At 40.3% G+C, this 20,138-nt stretch overlaps 2 protein-coding genes across 5 annotated transcripts; both read right to left on the reverse strand.

Moving 5' to 3' along the window:
• Positions 1-2,017: 2,017 nt before the first annotated feature.
• On the reverse strand, positions 2,018-11,166 carry eef1db (eukaryotic translation elongation factor 1 delta b (guanine nucleotide exchange protein)). 4 transcript variants are annotated; one of them, XM_053482595.1, is made up of 9 exons: positions 11,058-11,166; positions 7,533-7,647; positions 7,363-7,440; positions 5,863-5,925; positions 5,537-5,621; positions 5,347-5,453; positions 5,043-5,258; positions 4,720-4,914; positions 2,018-2,150 (listed from the first exon to the last, which is right to left on the reverse strand). In XM_053482595.1, the coding sequence occupies exons 2-9, from the start codon at positions 7,644-7,646 to the stop codon at positions 2,112-2,114; spliced, it is 897 nt and encodes a 298-aa protein (XP_053338570.1). In that variant the 5' UTR covers position 7,647; positions 11,058-11,166; the 3' UTR covers positions 2,018-2,111. The 4 variants fall into 4 exon arrangements, with proteins under 4 accessions (XP_053338570.1, XP_053338575.1, XP_053338554.1 ...); XM_053482600.1 differs by lacking the exon at positions 11,058-11,166 and adding an exon at positions 10,296-10,315; XM_053482579.1 differs by lacking the exon at positions 11,058-11,166 and adding an exon at positions 9,018-9,759.
• A 1,947-nt stretch (positions 11,167-13,113) lies between these two features.
• On the reverse strand, positions 13,114-17,069 carry pycr3 (pyrroline-5-carboxylate reductase 3). Its single transcript, XM_053482613.1, has 7 exons — positions 16,930-17,069; positions 16,680-16,770; positions 14,690-14,754; positions 14,390-14,569; positions 13,913-14,125; positions 13,694-13,786; positions 13,114-13,608 (listed from the first exon to the last, which is right to left on the reverse strand). Exons 2-7 carry the CDS (start codon positions 16,762-16,764, stop codon positions 13,417-13,419), a joined length of 828 nt encoding a protein of 275 aa, XP_053338588.1. The 5' UTR covers positions 16,765-16,770; positions 16,930-17,069; the 3' UTR covers positions 13,114-13,416.
• Between the last annotated feature and the right edge of the window lie 3,069 nt (positions 17,070-20,138).

Raw genomic sequence — 20,138 nt, forward strand, 5'->3', positions numbered from 1 at the left:
CAAAGAATGATATCCTTAAACAGGTCGTTTATGCTCCAATGTGGCTGAAGACAATTCTGCAAAAAAAGTGGGCCAAAATTCCTCCATAGCCATAAGAAAGACTTTGTCAGTTATCGGAAATGCTTGATTGCAGTTGTTGCTGCCAAGGATGGCTGCTGTTTTGATGTTTAGGGGCAATTACTTTTACACATAAGGCCAGGTAGGTTTGGATAGCTTTTTACCCCAGTAATAAATGAAATCATTATTTAAAAACTGCATTTTGTATTTACATGTTAACTTTGTTTAATATTAAAATTTGTATGTAAGTATGACAATTATGCTGTATATGACAATTTGACAATTTTGACCATGCCTCTTTTTAATTAATGATAATTAAATCATTAATTGAAAAGAGGCATGGTCAAAATAATATCAGTGTGGAGGTCAATTAGAGAGGGAAATTATTCTGTAAAAAACAAATTCAAGGATAAATGCAAAAAGGGTTGTCCTGTGCAATCTGTTCAGAAGAACAGCGTACTTTGATTCAAAAGTTGATTAGAGATGGGACAACATACAGTACAAAGAGAAATGGTGCAATATTTTGTGGACTGATGAAAGCAATATTGTCTTTTTTGGGTCTAGAGGCCGCAGACAGTTTGTCAGGCCCCCAAACCCTGAATTCAAGCCACAGTACAGTGTGAAGACAGTGAAGCATGGAGGCACAAGCATCATGATATGGGAATGCTTCTTGTACTATGGTGTTTGGTCTATTTATTACATTTCAGGGATCAAGGATCAATTTGAGTAGATCAGAATACTTAAAGAGGTCACGTTGCCTTATGCCGAAGAGGAAATGCCCTTGAAATGGGTGTTTCAACAAGACAATAACCCTAGAAACACCAGTAAGCGAGCAGCATCTTGGTTCCAGACTTGACATTATGGAGTGGCCAACTCAATCCCGACCTTAATCCAATAGAAAACTTGTGGGCTGACATTAAAAATTGCTGTTTCTTGGGCTGAAATACCTGTTCAAAGATGCCAGAAGTTGGTTATTTCCAACCAGTTATCCAACCAAATATTAGTTTAGAGATGCACAAGAAAGATTAAACAAGCATTTTTGTTTAAATCGTAAATTCATCACTTTGTAAAGATGAAAGATGACACTATTTTTTTGAAGACTAATATTTGTTTTTTTTCACCTTCTGTAAAACTAATAACTTCTTTGTGTTGTGATTTAGAATAGATTGTGCAAGGTGTCCAATGCACTTGTGTGATTTAAATTAAAATATATTATATGGATATGAAGCTTTACTCACTTTTTTCAACACAATGCTATTACTTTGAACACAACTGTATATATCCTGTCCATGAAACAGAGGTACAAGGGGTTCCAGCAAAAGGTATTGCTGAATGTTACAGAATTCTCAAATTGCAATTCTCACATTCAACAGATTACCATTAGTTAAATTTGTGTTTGTGTGTGTACATATTTATCAGGGGCTGTTTCAGAAATTAACCAGGCAAACTACTGCAGAACACAGTTAAACAGAGTTTATTATGGTTACAGCAACAAAGGAAAAAGACAATACCTGAGAGAAAAAGAACATTCGTCACTTGAGTACAGCTGATCTGTCTAATTTGTCAAAGTATCCCAGGGACATTTTTTTTTTTTTTTAAAGAGCACAGATTTTTTTGGGCTGCCCCTTATGCTATAGCATTATGGCTGGACCACTTTATCTTCCGCAACAGCAGAACACACTCAGAGAAAGCTACGTACACATGCTACATCATCATCATTATTAACGTCATCATGGATCCTGACCATCTACAGCGTAGTGCATGTTTTAACTTAACCTTTTATACCAATTCAGGTCTCACAAATAATCTTAGCTAAACTAAAAGTGTGAACTGCAAGTACATCTCAACATTTGTTTGGTTTCAGTTGTTTTTCTTGCATGTTAACATTTGTGATCCCTGGAATAGAAAGGAGTATGTATCATTTTACAGGGCAAATAAAAGAACAGAAGAAGTCCAGGAATAAAGTAAGGGCTGTTTATTGTCAAATGGAGTTTCATCAAGAGCATGTGTAGTGCAGATGGAAATGAGAGAAAAAAAAAATGTATGTCAGTGCTTTATATCTTGTTGAAGGCTGCTACATCCACACTTTGGACCTGGAAAAGACAACAAAAATACACATATCAGAATACAAACAACAATAGCACATACAAGTCTTTGTTTTTGTCATGTACTCATAGGGCTGGGCGATATGGCTGAAAACTGTATCACGATATCAGTGTTTTATATTGGTCGATATCGATAATTATTGATATTTTTATGACCTCTTTTAAAATAAGGACCAGGAGAAAAATATATTACATTTAAACATTTTTATTTTAAACTTAACCTTCATCTAATCATAGTCCCCTCAGTTATTAAGACAGAAATGACAAAAACCATGGAAAACTCAAATAATTAAAATGTAAAAATAAGTCTAAAGTCACAATGAACACTTAACAATTATCTCTTAACATTTAATGTGCAAAATGAAAGAAAATGTAAGAAATGCCTAATAAAGTGTAATAAAATAAGTGCATTTTCTGCTTTTGAAGGGGAATCCGGCAGACCGGCATGAGACAAAGACAAGGCGCAACCAAACGTGATACTGTTACATGATTGACGTTAGTGTATCACTCCCTACGTTGCTAGGTTACCAGAGAGCGAGTGCCCTTGTTAATGCAACTGTCACGGGCAACCGGAAGCGGACCAGAAGACTAGCAGTTACACTAAGACTAGACTACACTATTATACCCGCTGTTGCGGGAGAGAGGTTGATTTTACGGGAGTGTAGTCCAGTGCGGGCAATGCTTTGTGGGTAATGCAGTCCAATGTGCGTGAACGCGGAAATGTGAGATGAGCTGGAACATAGAGCCTGAACCTGTTTTCTTTTAGTAGTTTTTGGTTTGATTTAAGTACGGAATCCACCCGGAAGTTTGTAATATCGCTTGACAACGCAGAAAATAAAAGAATAGACATGCGTCGACTCGTTTGTCTTTCCCATCACTGCATGGGCATGAATTAACGGGCTGTTGCGCTGCCGCGAGAAACGACAAAATAAAGCAGGAAAGCTAACACCGCGTTCTAGCAACACATACTCAATCAGGAATTGGACCCAAAATCACATAAGTTTAGGCGAAGCGTCGGAAACGGCATGGGCAGACTCAATGACTGAGCAATGTGAAGCGCCATCTTGTCTCCTTTTATACTTCCTGAATCGCGAATACTTCAGTGTCCTAGTGCCAGTCGCGGAGCAAGTGCGCATAACAGCAACCAAACTAGCTTCGCGACCTCTGTTTTCTTCCGACAAAGAATAAAAATTATCGAACGTTTTATCGAACACATTTTTTATTGTTATCGATCACGTGTCTATCGCGATACATATCGTTATCGTTTTATCGCCCAGCCCTATGTACTCATCATTTCAGCTATTGTTTTGGAGTTTGTGGACGTCACCAAATACAAATCAGCTGTCCTGTCCAGGTGTACAAAGAACGTCAGCGTTTTTAAAACATTCATGAACAAGGCCTGTACGATGTAGGGATAGTTAAAGATTTAATTACAACAATTTGATAAATAAAAACCAAACAAACAAAACAAACAAACAAAAAAAAAGACCACGACTGTGTTTGTTTGCTTATCCATGTTGGTATAGTGAGCATCCTTACAAGGGATGGTAATCACCAGGGAGCACCCGATACAATACCATCATGATACGCAGGTGCTTATTTGATTTGTATTGCGATTCTATTAGTATCACAATTTTATAAATATCCAGATTCAATATATATATATATATATATATATATATATATATATATATATTATAAATATATTTATATATTATAAATATCCAGGTTCAATATATACTAAACAAAACTGACAAATAATTTGATATTAACACACAGGATGCTGTTTTGCCTGCCAATGTGTGAATAGTTTAGAGCAGTGCTCCCCAACCACCGAGCAGCGGACTGGTTCCAGGCCGTGGATGGCTTGGTACCGGGTTGTGCAGAAAGAATTATATGTTATTTTAATTTACTGACTGTCTGCAGAGTGTTTTTTATATTGAAAAATTATTAGCTCATCTCCTATTCCATTCCATCTGTACATCTTTTCCATACTTCTCTCTGTATATTTGGTGCCTGATAAAGTTAAGCTATTGTTTCATGCTAAAATGAGTAAAAAAAACCTAACATCTCTGCAGACCTTTTTTAAAAAAGGGAAACGGCCCAATAGTGAGACAGCAGAGAGGAATCTGAGACTTCCAATAAAAAGAAAGCCGCATTTGAACGTAAATGCCCCGGGTTTTCCCTACATTACATGTTTATCGCAACAGGTGACCCACATGCTCCGAGCCCGCTCTAGGTAGATTTGGTCTTAAAATTATACTTGAGACAACTTCAACTTTGCCGACATTCTGGATTAAATTCACAAAGAAATGAAAATCCTGTTTCCATTTCCAACAACCCGTCTTTGTGAAACAGGGTCGCCTGCAGTGACGTGTGTGGGGGATGACATGACAGGGAAATGAGTTCAGGGCTCACACTTGTAAATTTTAAAATAATAAAAGATTTTGGAGTCAACATGGTGAGACACGAATCACCACACAAAACAATCACAATTTCAAACTGAATCGACCTGATACAGAAGTGTGAAGTACCCCAGTATACCCACAGTACTTACATAGTCTTCAAACTTAGTGATCTCCTCCTCCAGCAGGTCCGTCCCCACCTTATCGTCTTCAACCACACAGTTGATCTGCAGCTTCTTAATACCGTAACCGACTGGGACCAGTTTGGAGGCACCCCAGAGCAAGCCGTCGACCTGGATCGACCTCACGCACTCCTCCATCTTTGCCATGTCCGTCTCATCATCCCACTGCACATAACGCGTGCACACAAATGTTTAGTGGTATAACCTTTTAAACCCACCTCGGTGATCAACAAAAGGGAAAAAATAATAATGTTGTATTATTACAAACAATGATTGTATCTGTATGAACTCACAGGCTTGACATCCAACAGGATGGAGGATTTGGCGATGATTGCGGGTTTCTTGGCCTTTTTGGCTGCGTATTCCTGAAGCCGCTGCTCTTTGAGACGCTCTGCTTCTTCGTCCACCTCGTCATCGCTGCCGAACAGGTCAAAATCGTCCTCCTCATCGGCATCCTCGTCTGCTGGTGCGGGAGCTGTTTTCTGCGCAGGAGGTGGAGGAGCGGTTTTCTGTTTAAAAACAAAAACAAATAAATGAGACATGAAAGAAACCTATTTCCTCCTTAAGGCTTAATTAAATATATTTACGTTTACTCACAGATGAAGCAAAGCCGTTAACCACCGCAGCTGTGGTCGCCGGTCTTTTCTCCAGGTCCGACACTCGACTCTCCAGGTTCGAGAGGGCAGAACGCAACTCCGCCACGACTAAAAAAATGAGTAGGTCATCTCTAAAGTCCAAGTTTTCAAAAATTTTAAAGTTTTTAAACCTGTTTTAATCGTTTGCCTACTTTTTTGTAGACTCTGGTTTTCCAGTTCCAGTTTCTTCATGCGTGTGAGAATTTCCCCGTGTTCAGCACTACTGCCTCCCGCGGTCTACAAAGACACACATACATATGCAATCATACACACATCTGTGGTTTACAGGCAACACTAATCTCTTCTACGATGGTTTATTTGTCTTACGTACTGGACATCACTACCACGCACATGCAAAGGACAGAAATCAAGGCTTAAAAAAATAAAGAAACCAAACAAAAAAAAAATCTACATCACAGCACACACAAACAGGGAATTTGAGGTTCGACCGAGGCAGCTGTTACACACACGCGCTTACAGTGAGGCTGTGGGAAGGGGTTGGGGATTTATGGGCGGAGCCTGGCTGCAAGGTCGTCTTCAACTGAGGGAAAGAACATGTATAGAGATAAGGAGAAGGGCTGAGAAAGTCAGCGAGAGCAAGCTGGTAGCGCGCACACACACTCACACTCTCTCTCTCTCTCTCGCACACACACACACACACACACACTCTCTCTCTCTCTTACACACCATTCTCTCTCTCGCACACACACACACACACACACACACACACTCTCTCTCTCTCTCTTACACACCATTCTCTCTCTCACACACACATCTTATCTGTTCTACAAGGGTGAGTCAAAAATTATCCGCACTTGGTTATAATAAATGTTATCTGCATATTAAAAGCCCTTTTCCGTTCCAGGCTCCCGTCTCTGCTGTTAGGGTGTGAACGTGTTACATCAGTACGAGCAGAAACGGACGCCCCGCTTGTGATTTGCACGAAAGAGCAGCAGGGTGCAGCGATTAATTTTTTGTGGTCTCACGGAAGAGTGTAAACAGGAGCGTTTGGATATCGGCAAACAAAATTTGTAGCGATACTCTAAAGAAAATGAAAGTTTCTTAAAGACAATCACCTCTGGTGACGAGACATGAATTCATCACAACAAGTCTGAGTAAAATGCAAAAAGTTCAAAAGTCACTCATCAGCTGAAAAATTGATGCTTAACAGTTTTCAGGGATTCTCAAGATCCAGTATTGAAACATTACCAAAAAAAAAAAAAAAAAAGGTCCGCCAATCAGCAGTGCTCATTACAGTTAGACGCTTACTGAAAAGCTCAAGCCTAAACTTCGGATTAAGCGCAGAGGACTGATATCCAAGGGTGTTGTGATCTTGAAGGACGGCCTTCTGCACTTCTGTGTTAAAGCATCCTCCCTACAATTCTGATTTCACTACATCAGACTTTCACCTGTTTGGTCTCCTGAAAGCAGCGATACAGGGACAAAGATTCACTTCTGATAAAGAAATTAAAAACAGCGGTGCACTTTCAGCTCAGCCTAAAACATTTCTTTAATGATGGAATACGAAAGTGTATTGAAAGACAGACAAAATGTATTGGAAGGCAAAGAGAGTACGTTTTGAAAAAAGTATGCATTTGTCTTTTCTAAAAGTTAATTAAAATAAATTATACAGCCAGAGTGTGGAGCATTTTGGACTCACCCTTATACTTTATCTAAGGACATAACAGTCTAGGATAATTTTAAAGAAACAGGTTTATGACTTTGTGCTGTTTTTTTCCCTATATTTTGGTCATCTTTGGATGTTAACAATATTTCTCACGCATGGACAAGCCATTTCATGGGAGACTGAAATAATCATAAATCAATTTATTTCAATGCTACTAAAAAAATACAAATGAAAAAATATTTAAAAGGCATTAAACAGTTACTGAATCATTACTGAATTATTTTTCACAGTGCTGGTGAAGACAAACATTTTCCCCTTTAAAAAAAAGAAAAAAAAATCTCCAGTACTCACTCCTGCAAGGGACTTCTGGATGTTCTCTCGAGCCCTAGCGATGTCCTGAAGAATAGTGTTCGCACCTGAGTCCTGCGTCTTTAAGTAGGAAAAAAACAAAAACGGGGGTTACAACACTTTGCGCACAGACACTACGTATCCGCGTTACTGTGACCATGCGCATACTGTACCTGCGGAGGAAGTGTAGGGCCGTTCATCCTCTCATAGAACGTCCGCTCGGCCTCGTCGTAGCGAGGTTTGTCGAACCATATCCGGTCTTGAGCCAAGCACTCAACTGCACTCATTCTGGAGACATGAATCAGAGGCACCACTTCAGCACAAAAACAATCCTGTACACCATTCGTTTAAAGTGAGTGAAGTTAACGAAGACAGGGACATAAAGATGTGACAAGAAGGTTAAGGCAAACAAACAAATTCGACAAAAAAACAAAACAACACAAACAAAACAATGAACTTAATGCCGATGGCATAAACAGGGATGCCTCCGCCACAAACAAGTCCGGTCTTTCTTGATGCTAATCTACAGTATACGCCAGAACTACTTAAAACAAAAAGAAGGATATTTTCTCCGCTCGATAGCAGAGGCATAAAAATGATAAATGAACAAATCAATGTTACACACACTGTTGAAGGAAATTAAATATAATTAATGAAATGAGCAGAACATACGAGACATGAAAAGACTGAATGGGTTTAAAATCAATGAACACATTTACTTAACTTATGCTTGTCCTTGTCAAGGTGTGTGTGTGTGTGTGTATTTTCCCAAATTTGGTCACGTGGGAATTCCCTCCCCCAGTCAGCTCTCCGCTATCAATCAACCAACAGGGAAACGCTTGGGGGGTTAATAGTGCTTCCTCCTCTGAGGGCGTTTCCATATTAGGCACGATTGATTCGTACCGTGCCCAGGATTGACTGATCCCCCACTAGCCAGCGATACCCTTGCGTATTTACACTCTCCAATACAGCAGGTGGCAGCACGCACCTACTTGATCTGTAAACCGCCGATAAATACAAGAACAGGAAAGTTAACGCCTTCTAGCACCTAGTATTGTAGATGTACAACACTCTCGTGTGCCTTTCCACATTATCGGCTACGGCTGCATGGGTCAGAGAACAGGATTGGAGACTTCGGAGGGGCCTCACCAATGACGTCACATCCAAACAACAATCTACTTTCTTTCACAGGTATAATTGCTTCCATATCTGGTTCGATCCGTAACTGAGTGGTCTTCTTGAAACCACTTCTTGGGCACGAAACGATTGTGTTCTCACTGTTCAAGGGCTCAAATGGTCTCAGAAACGATCCTAATGTAAAAAACGCCCTAAGACACGTTCAAGATAAAAGGTTACAGGGCAGCGTAACACACTCGGAGGAAAGTGTTATCTACTTTCTTCCACATACATGACATGTGATTGGCTATGGTTTCTATAATTGACAGGGGAAATGGGGAGAATGCCAGCCAGCCAGCCATCCATCCATCCATCGTGCCCAGACAGCAAGACTAATTTCTGTTCCCTCGCATGACTTCCATCCACCATCATCAGGATACAAATTCACACTCGCCCTGTTACTTCACTCGGAGTAGGATCTGTAATGTGTGTGTGTGTGCGTGTGTGTGTGTGTGTATGCGTGTACATAGTCGGCATCATACTTTGGTGACGGGCTACAGCTGGTTTTGTTCGAAACGGCTTGGTAGAAACGAGATTCAGCCTCGAAGTACTGATGGCGTTCTAGCCACACCCTCTCGCTGTCCGCATGCAGGAAGTGACATAATTCACTAGTTGCTTTCTTGGCTCCATTGTCTCCAGATTTCTTCTCCTTTGCCTTGTCAGACTTGGCTTTTGTACGTGGATGCCCGAGGCTCGTTTGGTTTTCATCGGGTGTGGAATCATTCTGAGGCTCATTCACACGATACAGGTTCTGATAGAAAGCAGCTTCGGCCCGGTCGTAAAGAGACTTCTGAAACCACACCCCCTGGAGAAACGCAGGCACAAGAGGGAGGCCATTGATCGGTGCTGATGCAGGTGTTGGAGGAGTCGGGGTTTGAGAAAGGTAGCCTTCGTCATATAAAGGGCTAGCGGGCAAGAGCTGAAGGGAACGAGGGGCGGTCACTGACTCTGGCTGTTTAAGAGATCGCTCAAAGACAGGCTTGGTTAAGGAACTGTCTCGGCTGCGCTGGGAGTTGGTGCTCGCAGCAGACGTGGTCCCATTTTGCCGTTCTTGAAGCCTCATATAATACTGGCTTTCTGCTCTCTCGTATGCTCTGCAGTCGAACCAAACGGCAGCACGCTCCGCACACAGGCCCTGTATGACCGCGCTGGACACACAGCCTCCGACCTCTGACTGGCCGGCGGTTTTGGCCTCTGCGTTGGAATTGACCACAACTCTCTGCGGCATTACGCTGTGTCCGGGACAGACCGAAAGCAGGAAGGAGAGGAAAGAGAAGTAGAGTCACGAGGGTTAGTAGTAGTAGTAGTGTTAAATAAAGAATAGTCAGAATACAGCAGAACCTCGGAATTTAATTCTTTCTGGAGGCGACTTCTTAAGGGTGAAATTCCAATATGAATATCCCAATAAGAAATAATGTAAATAAAGATAATCAATTCCAGCCAGGCAAGAATTATCAGAGGTTCTGCCGTAATTACAAGAAATTCAAAAGCACAGTTAGGCAAGATGATGCATGCAAAGACATTGAGGTGTAAACTGTGTCCACTGTAGTTCCACCAAGCATACTAACAGGAGAAATGATTTTATATTATGTTGTACATATAAAGTGTAGAAATAAATGCAGCACAAGACGTAGATCAGAACGGCACGGCGTAAATCTGCACAATGGAGGATTTACAGGCATGCATTATACAGCCAGACATTAAAAAAAAAAAAACAAACAGTCTCCAACTTGTGGTATACAAACCTGACCCCACCTTACCTTTAGTAAAGAGTGACACAATAATCAAGCAAACAGCACTAATATGTGCTCAGATTGTTCTTCATCCATTCAGCAGCACGAAACAAAAAACATAACGCCACGATCAGGCTTGATTTTATATTATTTTACCAACTATTACACCTTCATGCATCTCAAGTGGAGATATAGACTCACCTTAAGCACTTAAATGAGCTCTAATTAAAAAAAAAAAAGAGATAATAATAGGATTCTGGATAAGATAATTACTTATTACTAAAATATTACAGGTATAGCATTAAAAATGCATTGCATGAATTGATTACATACTTAAAATCCATCCATATGTTCAGGAAAAGAACCAAACTTAAATTAATATGTAAAAAAAGGTACAAAAATGAGTGTGACGACAGCCACGTGACGACAGCCTTCAGCAGTGCGCATGCGCATTTAGTGAACGCCGAGACCCATTATATTAACCTTTACATTAAGCACATCAACCATTAAAATCTACACTCGAAAATGATAATGGATAGTTTTTGGGGGTTTTTTAATAAAAAAAAAAAAGGAAATAAAAAGGGAGACCACGTTTGTGGCATATATAACCCTTATAATAAAACCCGTATGATTCATGTTAGCACTTTCGTGACAGCAGCTCCTTAACTACAAGACACTGATTAACATTTATAAGGGAGAAAAAAATAAAGTTACAGATTTCTCTACGGACGAATATGTTACGGAGGAATTCTACTTCGTAACATACACATAAAATTTAGACATACTTACTTTGTGAGAGTTTAATGAAACGCTTGGTCAGAAGCTCGAGCGCGACCTGGTGAGACAGATCTGAGGAGAGAGCGTGGCCGTTTGGTCGAGTCCATTCACCGCGTCGGGGAACAACTACTGCACCGGTACACCTCATAAACGTGTCTATTTACTCCAAATGTGATAAATCATCTACTCATTTTATCGCGCACGCTTTTTCAAACGCTATTTGGTTAGTATTTATTTACAAAAAATTAAAAATAAAGTGAGAATAATAACTTTTTGCACACTATGCCCCTTCATAAATGGTACAGCCCATCGAGTCTCGCGAGAATTCGACTTAAATCGCGCTGCCGCTGACAGTAAAGGTGGGGAAACGAGACGTTAGGCTTCACTACAGACAGTTTACGTCACCTAGTGTGCGAGGCATTCATTCATCTTTAGTAGCTGCTCCATCCTATATTTACTGCTGCAATCCAATCCACACTACATGTTCAAAAGTATACGGACAACTGAGCATCACAGTCAAATCACAAAAATAAATAATAAAAATAATAATAATTAAAAAAAATTAAGCCTCAGTTCTTAGTAGTCACCTTGCACCTCCAAGGTTGTGCATGGAATTTGCATGTTCTCCCCATGCTTAGTTGGTGTCCCTCAGGTACTCCCCACTGTCCAAAAACATGCAGATTAAGCAAATTAGCATTTCCAAATTGCCCGTAGTGTGTGGGAATGTGTGTGCCCCGCGATGGATTGGCACCCCATCAGGGTGTACCTCGCCTCATGCCATAAGTATCCTGATATACAGTAGGCCCCGGGCCCTCTGCAACCCTGTATACAGGATAAAGTGGTATGGACAATGAGTGAGAGGTGAAAAGTCAGTTTCTAGAGCAGTGGTACTCAATTCTGACCTGAACGTTGGTGATTTCTCAGCTCCCTGATTTAACCCTGATTTAAATAATCAGCATTTTATTATTTAATATGCTGCATTTTATTATTTAATGTCCTGCTTAAGACACGAGGCAGGGTACACACACACACACACACACACACACTCCAGGCAATTTGGGAACAGCTGTTTATCCAAGCAAGAGGTATTGTCCAGGGCCAACCCATCTTTGGACGTAGTCACATTACATTTTCCCTCCATTTAAACTTGTTCCAATATGATAATGCCAGCAAGGCAGCTTAATGAAGACAATAGAGACGGAAGGAAAAGTCGAATGGCAGGCAGCACAGATAATATCGTATCGGGTGGCCCCTGTGATTCTTATCCCTAGTAGACATGGTTTGTTAAAGATTTTTCTTCAGACTGTACAAGTTCACAGTAAACCAAAAAAAATATTCATAAAAATGTTGAATGATACAGTTATCACATTGGCCTTGCACATCTATCTACAAAAAAATTCTTTTAAAAACTTGTTTTGTGCAACCTGTACCTAAAGTATGCTAATTACACCCAACCTTCTTTTTACGGCACTGAGATCATGTGACCTGAGACCTCGTTATAATTTTCTTCAAAACAATCAGGTCAGGTCAATTGTGGTCAGGGTGTGTGTTAACTGGTGAATCCCAATGATTTCAAGAGATGTTTTAGTGAGCATTATGTTATGTAACTAGCCTGTTACAGTCATTTCTTTTTCATATAATAATAATAATAATAATTGCATAAATAATGATAATAAAGAATGATTAATTAGTCAAATTTTATAACTGACGACTGACCACAATATTGAAATAGATGAATATCGAGATCACCTGTTCCACTTTTGGCAACCCTGTCAAATAGTACAGATTCACCACATACTGAGCACACACACTTCCGCTTAGGGATGTGTTTCAAAAGTAGATTTTTACAGGTCGCTTAATACCTAGTCAACATAACAACCTCTATGGTGGACATTAGTGCCTGGCGTTTTCTCTAAAGTCACATCAGGTCATCACTTAAGTGTTCGTGGCAACCATGTGAGTTTTAGCGAGTGTTAACGATGATGAACCTTGTTTTGTGCACATACAACATCCGTCCAAAATAACACATCAACGTTGTAGTTTTGAGAGAGAAACAAAAGCCTTTGAATAAGTATGGATTTATTTATACAATCTATTATTACATTCATGTTGGAATTTATAACTTCCTTTAATAAATTTATGTGCATTTAACTTAATGTACAATTAAACAGGCAGTTAAAGACAGTTCTAGTGCTGCTTTTTAACCTTTCTCCGAGGGGGATAAAGGGAGATTTTACTTTCAGAACTGATGAAATGTTCTGTCATTCTGCGCAATCAAAAGTCCCGGTTTGACTTGAACGCCTCTCACACATACCCCTATCTCTACATTGCCATGCTCGCCATGGCGCCTCTCTTCCTCCCTTGATTTCTCTCAGACCGTCTTGCTGTCCCCCAGTTCTCTTGCTCTTTCTGTTGCCGCCTGCACGGCCCCCATGGCGGCGGCCCTGATCCCTCCTTTTTCCAGCGCATGAAGCCCGTAGATTGTGGTCCCGCCTGGAGTACACACTTCTGCCTTTAACTGTGCTGGATGCTTCTCACCATCTCGCAACAAATAACCTGCACCCTGTCAAAACCATTTACTCTGTAATAAAATCATATGATATATATATATAAATGATTAAAACATATACAGCTGTAAAAATACTTACCAGTATAGTCTGGGCTGCAAAACGCTGAGCCAGCGCGCTCGGCATTCCCATTTTAACGGCTCCTTCAGCCAGGGCCTCAGCAAACACGTAGACCTATCAGAGAGAGCTGGATGTTAAATCGATAAAATGTGCCATCGCCATTTTTCGAAAAGTCGCAAGCCGACCCGGCGATATGCACCATGTCACAAGTTTTCCAAGCACTAGTGCGTTTATACTCACAAAAGCGACACCACTGCCACTTAGGCCTGTGTGGGCATCGATCCAGGACTCGGGTCCGACCTCCACCAGTCCACAAGGGGAAAGGAGACTCTTCAGCTGAGACGCTACCTCCTGCTTGACCCCTGCTCCACTTGCCAAGAGGAGAGCTCCTTCCTGGAGCATGCACGGGAGATTCGGCATCAGACGCATCACGCAGGATCCTCCGGGCAACAACTAGACACGGAAATTTGTAAAGAAGTATTAATTTACTTCCTGCTTATGCGTACGACTATACAGTCAGCCTTGGTCTGAATCCCCATTCTCCTCCGATCTTGATCTCTCCCACCAATCAGAAATGTCCTCCCGAATATGAACTACAGTATGTCGCTTGACTCTGCATCTAACTGCATCACGTTATACATCGTACCAGAATAGTGATAAATAAAGAAATACCCAGCTGGTCCTATTAAAGTATACATAGAAAGAAAAATATCTCACCTTCTCAAGGGTCGCTATGGTGACCCCGGCTGCAACAGAGACAATAACGTGTTGTGGGGTGACATGCTCCGAGAGTAAACTTAGGACCGGAGAGATCAGATGGGGTTTAACTGCCAGAAAGACCAGACGAGAACCACGAAGAACTGCCTCGTTTGAGTGCGTGACTGCAACTCCCATTGCCTGGAGGTCAGGATATAGATTTTAGGAAATTGTAATCCTAATCCAGAATTATGGAAGCATGTTTGATTGCATTGTGAGTTTTTTATACTTCATCGTGCATACAATGTGTGCGCGATTTACCCGGAAGCGGGGAAAGTTGTTTTCAGACGGGGCGCTTACAGTGACATTAGACGCGATGACATCACCTAACAATGCAGAACACACAAATCCAGGATCGGGGTTTAAAACTGAACATTTGGCAACGCTACAATTAGATCTTGCATATACGGTACAGTAAAACTCATGTGAACAAATAACCTTCTCTGTGAAAGTGCTCCGAAGTTTCATGATGTCAAATCAACAATCATAAATAAACAAAGTAAACTTCTTAGCGTCAAAGTAAGCGATTTGTACTGTAAGTATTAGCGCTATATTAATGAACATAATGAACATATGGGGTCAGGGGTAGCTCAGTGGTTAAGGCATTGGACTATGGTTCGGAAGATCCCAGGTTCAAACCCCACAACCGCCAAGTTGCCACTGTTGGGCCCTTGAGCAAGGCCCTTAACCCTCAACTGCTCAGATGTGTAATGAGATAAAAATGTAAGTCGCTCTGGATAAGAGCGTCTGCCAAATGCCTAAATGTAAATGTAAACATGCAGATAAATTCGTTCAAGGAGCGTTCAAGTCAAACCGGGACTTTTGCTTGCTTATCCCAGTGTTTCACTAGTACTTGGATACCATCAAGGTATCCAAGGTTTTCTCAGTATGCCGGAGCCATGATCCGACTTCCTGCTTCATGTCTGAAACACCGGCCTCCCAGGAACTCCTTTAATGGCCCAAACATGTGGAAATGGCTTGGATCTAGGATTGTACAGGGGATTGTACAAGTTGTCTGTCGATTTTAAAGGATCAGGTGTTCCACTCGCTGAATATTCACGGGAACGATTCACAGCGGTCTCTGTGCCACCTCCGTCGTGGATGTACGGCCTTCTTTAAAAACGTTCGCACCATTTAAATGTTTTACTTTAGCTAAGCATCTCATCACCATCCCATACCGTAAGTCCCAGATTTTACTTGATTGCCCTTCATATTTGTGTACGTGTACATGTACAATCTGGATGGAGTATATTATTTTTTAAATATAATAAAAATATATATATTTTTAAATAGACAAGCCTTATTTAAAGTTACATTATTAACATCTTTTTTTTCAGAACGTCCTGTACCGAATGATATGAATTCGAATACGTGCACCGTTACAACCCCTTAAAACTGTGCATGAATATTTTTGTAAATTCTTTGTCATGAGTCCTTGACTGACTGAAGTAGATTTTTAAATTCATGCATTAAAAACAACAATTTAATAGGTGAATATGTTAGTCTTTCCAATTGGTTACATCTGGTTGCTGAACCAGAAGAAATAATGTGCAAAAAGGGCAGTAATTCTCATCCTGGATTTAAAAGTGAAGTTCATAGTAATTGTTTAAGTTTAACTCGGTACACTGGAGATTGATGTTCGAATCTGAGCTCGTTTGAAAAAAAAAAAAAGTTTGGACACTTCTACTCAATCCCCTACACCACGTTTTTTTTTTTTTTTTTTCGTCTCTTGGCTGCTCTTGGCACAGGTTTTACACCGGATTCCCTTCCTGACATTTTATCCGGACCGGCACTGCATCTGGCGACTAGGGTTTAGGCATTGGGTGGGAATCGAACCCGGGCCTTCCACGCGGCGGACAAAAGGCCTACAACTGAGCCAGATCCCCTACAACATAATCTTCCTAATTTTAACAGAAACAAGTATGTTTATCATAGACAACATGCAGTTACTATTTGTCTTTGTTTCCTCTAACTGGTTAGATTTAATTTTGACTATTTGCTACAAAAGGATTTTTTTAAAGCATTTACTGTACTGTATGCAGGATTCCAGCCTGCTATTACTTCTCACAGCCACTAGATGGCAGTTTGGATACATTTTCAGATTGAATTTTGTTCCTTTGTGTTGTGTTGTTTTTTTTTTTGGAGCAATCAGAAAAGAAAAAGAAACTCCAAATCTACAATGCACTCTATAGTTGTCTATTATAGTTATTAAATAAATAATAATTATACTGTATTATATAAGAGTGTCTACCAGATCTGAGGATGCCCTTTGCTATTCCATAAGCCATGTTTCCTGCTCCAATGAAGCCAATCTTCAGCTGAGGCGATTCCTCCATGGTCTCCTGGAGAAAAAAAATTAATAATAATAACAATAATGATAATAATAACAACAAGGTATAAGCAGTGCGATTTGAACACTTGCAGATAGCTGAATGCCTTGATTGTGAACAGGAAGTCTAAGAGTCTAAGAGTGCACTGTAGTGGAGCATTGGTGTACTTACAGCTGCTGGGGTGCACGTGCAGGGGTATTTTTATTTTATTTCTTATTTTAATTAAATTTTTAATTAATTTCTTAATGATATATTTTCTCTGAATAAGCACAGAACTAACTAGGCTAAAACATAGACACACGTGCCACGAAGAGCGGAAGTGTGATCCGATATTTAAAAACAAAAGTCCCACTAAACGCAATGCGGTGGATTCAATAGCCGTTAAGACAGGTGTCTTTGATGTGAGCTTCAAAGTAGTTACAAGTTACATAGTTGCAAGTTAAAACAATATGTATGTATCGAATGTATGGTTACTATATATATATATATATATATATATAGTATATAATAATAATAATAAAATAATAATATAATAATAATAATATAATAATAATAATAATTATTATTATTATTATTATTATATACTGTACACACACACACACTAGTTATGGGAAGTTTGTATCATTTTAGTGACTCGTTCTTTGAATCTTTTTTTTTTTTAGTCATTTAGTTCATTTAATTAATTTTTTTGATCAGAAATAAAATAAAATGTTACATTTTAATTAACAGACCCCCAACACGTTACTATATACAGTAGAACCTCGGATTACGAGCTTAATTCGTTCCGGAAGTGGGCTCGTATTTCAAAACACTCGTAAACCAAATTTAATTTTCCCATAGGAAATAATGAAAACGTAAATTATTCGTTCTACAGCCCAAAAAAATAAATACATAAATATAATTAATACAAAATATAAAGTAAAAATAAAACAAATTAACCTGTCCTTTAAAAAAAATGTAAAAATAAATCCCGACAGATAAGGGTTTTCGTTTGTGCACGCAGAGTGTATGTGTGTAAAATGTGCGCGCGCACACACACACACACACACACATTAACGGATAGACCGTTTTTAAAACCATTTAAAAATTAGCAAGGAACGTTTCTAGTCACACTCATGTGAGCGCATACTAACAGGATCACTGCTGTAAGTAAAACAACAACAACAAAAAAACAAATTAAACAGCTCCTCACCTTTGAAAACAATCGCGACAGAGAGAAGTTTGTGTGTTTATTTGGCAACCTGAGAGAAGGGGGGCTGAAGGGGGGGGGGGGTCGCTCGCGTTTACACGCAAACAAACACACAAACTCTCTGCCTAAGAGAGCCACTGTACACAAATTTTGGCTATAGTTCCAGTAATGAAAATATTACAATGCAGCTAAGGATATATTATGATAAACAGAATGAGTAGCTGAGATATAATATCGTCTGATCTGAATTATTTATTCTCCTGTCACGTGACTCTCATACACGCTATGCAGTGTATTACACAGGGAACGGAACTGAGCGGTTTGTCTCCCGAGTCTTCTAGTCCGAGTCGTTCGTTCCTTTGAATCTGTTGCACTGCATAGCGTCTATGGGAGTCACGTGACAAAAGAACAAACGACTCGGCCTAGAAGACTCATGAGAAGAACCGCACGTTTCTGTTTCCTGCACGTAACCTAGGAGGTTTTGTGACACTGATCAGCCATAACATAAGGACCACCTGTCTAATATGAAGTATGTAATAACAGTGATACTCTGTGTGTTCTAACAGCATTCTATCACAACCCCTTTTCCTCACTATCTTCGCTCACAATGTGCATCAGTAAACCATGGCCATCCTTTCACCACCCTCTCACTAGTTCACCGGTTTTCCTTCCTTGGGTCACTTTTGGTACAGTATGTCCTGACTACTGCAGCCTGGGAGCATTCCACAATGCCTGTGGTTTTGGAGTTGCTCTGACCCAGTGCTTTAGTCATGACAATTTGGCCCTTTTCAAAGTCACTCAAATCCTTATGCATGCCCATTTTTTTCTGCTTTCAACATCAACTTCAGGAAAAAAAGGATGACTTGCTGCCTAATATACCCCACCCACCTCCAGCCACCATTGTAACGAGATATTGAAAATGTAGCTACTGTTACAGGAGCCGAATTGTAAAGGCTAGATCAGTTGCTGGGTCAGAGCAACTCCAAAACTGTCATTCTTGTGGGATCTTCACAGACTGCAGTGATCATGACATACCAAAAGTGATCCAAAGGTGTTAGGTGTGTCCACTGTTTTGGTGGCAAAGGGGGAGGGGCCTACTCAATGTTTGTTGGGTGGTCTAATGTATGGCCAAAAGGGGTTTGAGGGGCGTTCGAGCCAAATCAGGGGTAAGCGATGAATTTTCTCATGAATTAAATGCATAACAAGCCATTGACATTTACAAAAGACTTTGTGTCAGGGTAACAGATCAACACTTCACTACCGTACGGTAAGATTTCTATCTTCTCGCCAACCTGCAAAAGAGGTGCATCTGTCTGTGGTAACTGTGCACACTCATTCACCACTTGCATTTTACAGGAACTCAGCTGGAAGTTGTTGCCACATCACTCAAATGTCACATTTATGCATGTTTGTTAAATTAAAGGAGTTCATTGAAGGCCAGCGTTTCCGACGCTAAGCAGGCAGTCTGACAATGCCTCTGGTGTACTAAGAAAACTTTTTTCCCTTGATGCTAGTGCATTAGTGTAGCAGGGGGTGGCACGGTGGTGTAGTGGTTAGCACTGTCGCCTCCAAGGTCCGAGTTCGATTCCTGTCTCTGTGTGCATCGAGTTTGCATGTTCTCCCTGCGCTTGGTGGGTTTCCTCCCACTGACTTGCAGATTAGGCTAATTGGCGTTCCCAAATTGCCCGTAGTGTGCGTAGGGCGAGACCCCGCCTTGGTCTCCAGGCCCCCTCACGACCCTGAACACAGGATAAAGCCGCATAGACGCTGTTTGAGTGGTGTAGCAGGAGGTTATATAGAAACATAAAAGGGAGTTTTTACTTCTGTAACTGTGTTCTGTTATTCTGGACGATCAAAAGTCCCGGTTTGGAAGAAAAAAAAAAAAAAAAAGCCTGGGCAAGTGTCAAAATTTTTCTTTCCACAAGATTCATGATTGTTTCATGTGTGATCCAGGTACAAGGTGACACAAAAAACGGGAACTTTTTTTACAATTCAATAAAACTAGAAGTGATAAAAGAAATACATTTTATTGCCCATTCCACTGATCCATGATTACTAAAATGGCGGAGTGTTTACTTGCTAAATGTCACTAACCCGCAGTGCTACCAGCTGCTAATGGCTACCAATACGCATTTCCAAAATTCCTGTTATTCTGTGTCACCTTGTATTTTGTAATGACTGTTGAAAAAGT

The sequence above is a fragment of the Clarias gariepinus genome, chromosome 2 (assembly GCF_024256425.1).
Source record: "Clarias gariepinus isolate MV-2021 ecotype Netherlands chromosome 2, CGAR_prim_01v2, whole genome shotgun sequence".
In the NCBI taxonomy this organism is placed as follows: domain Eukaryota; kingdom Metazoa; phylum Chordata; class Actinopteri; order Siluriformes; family Clariidae; genus Clarias; species Clarias gariepinus.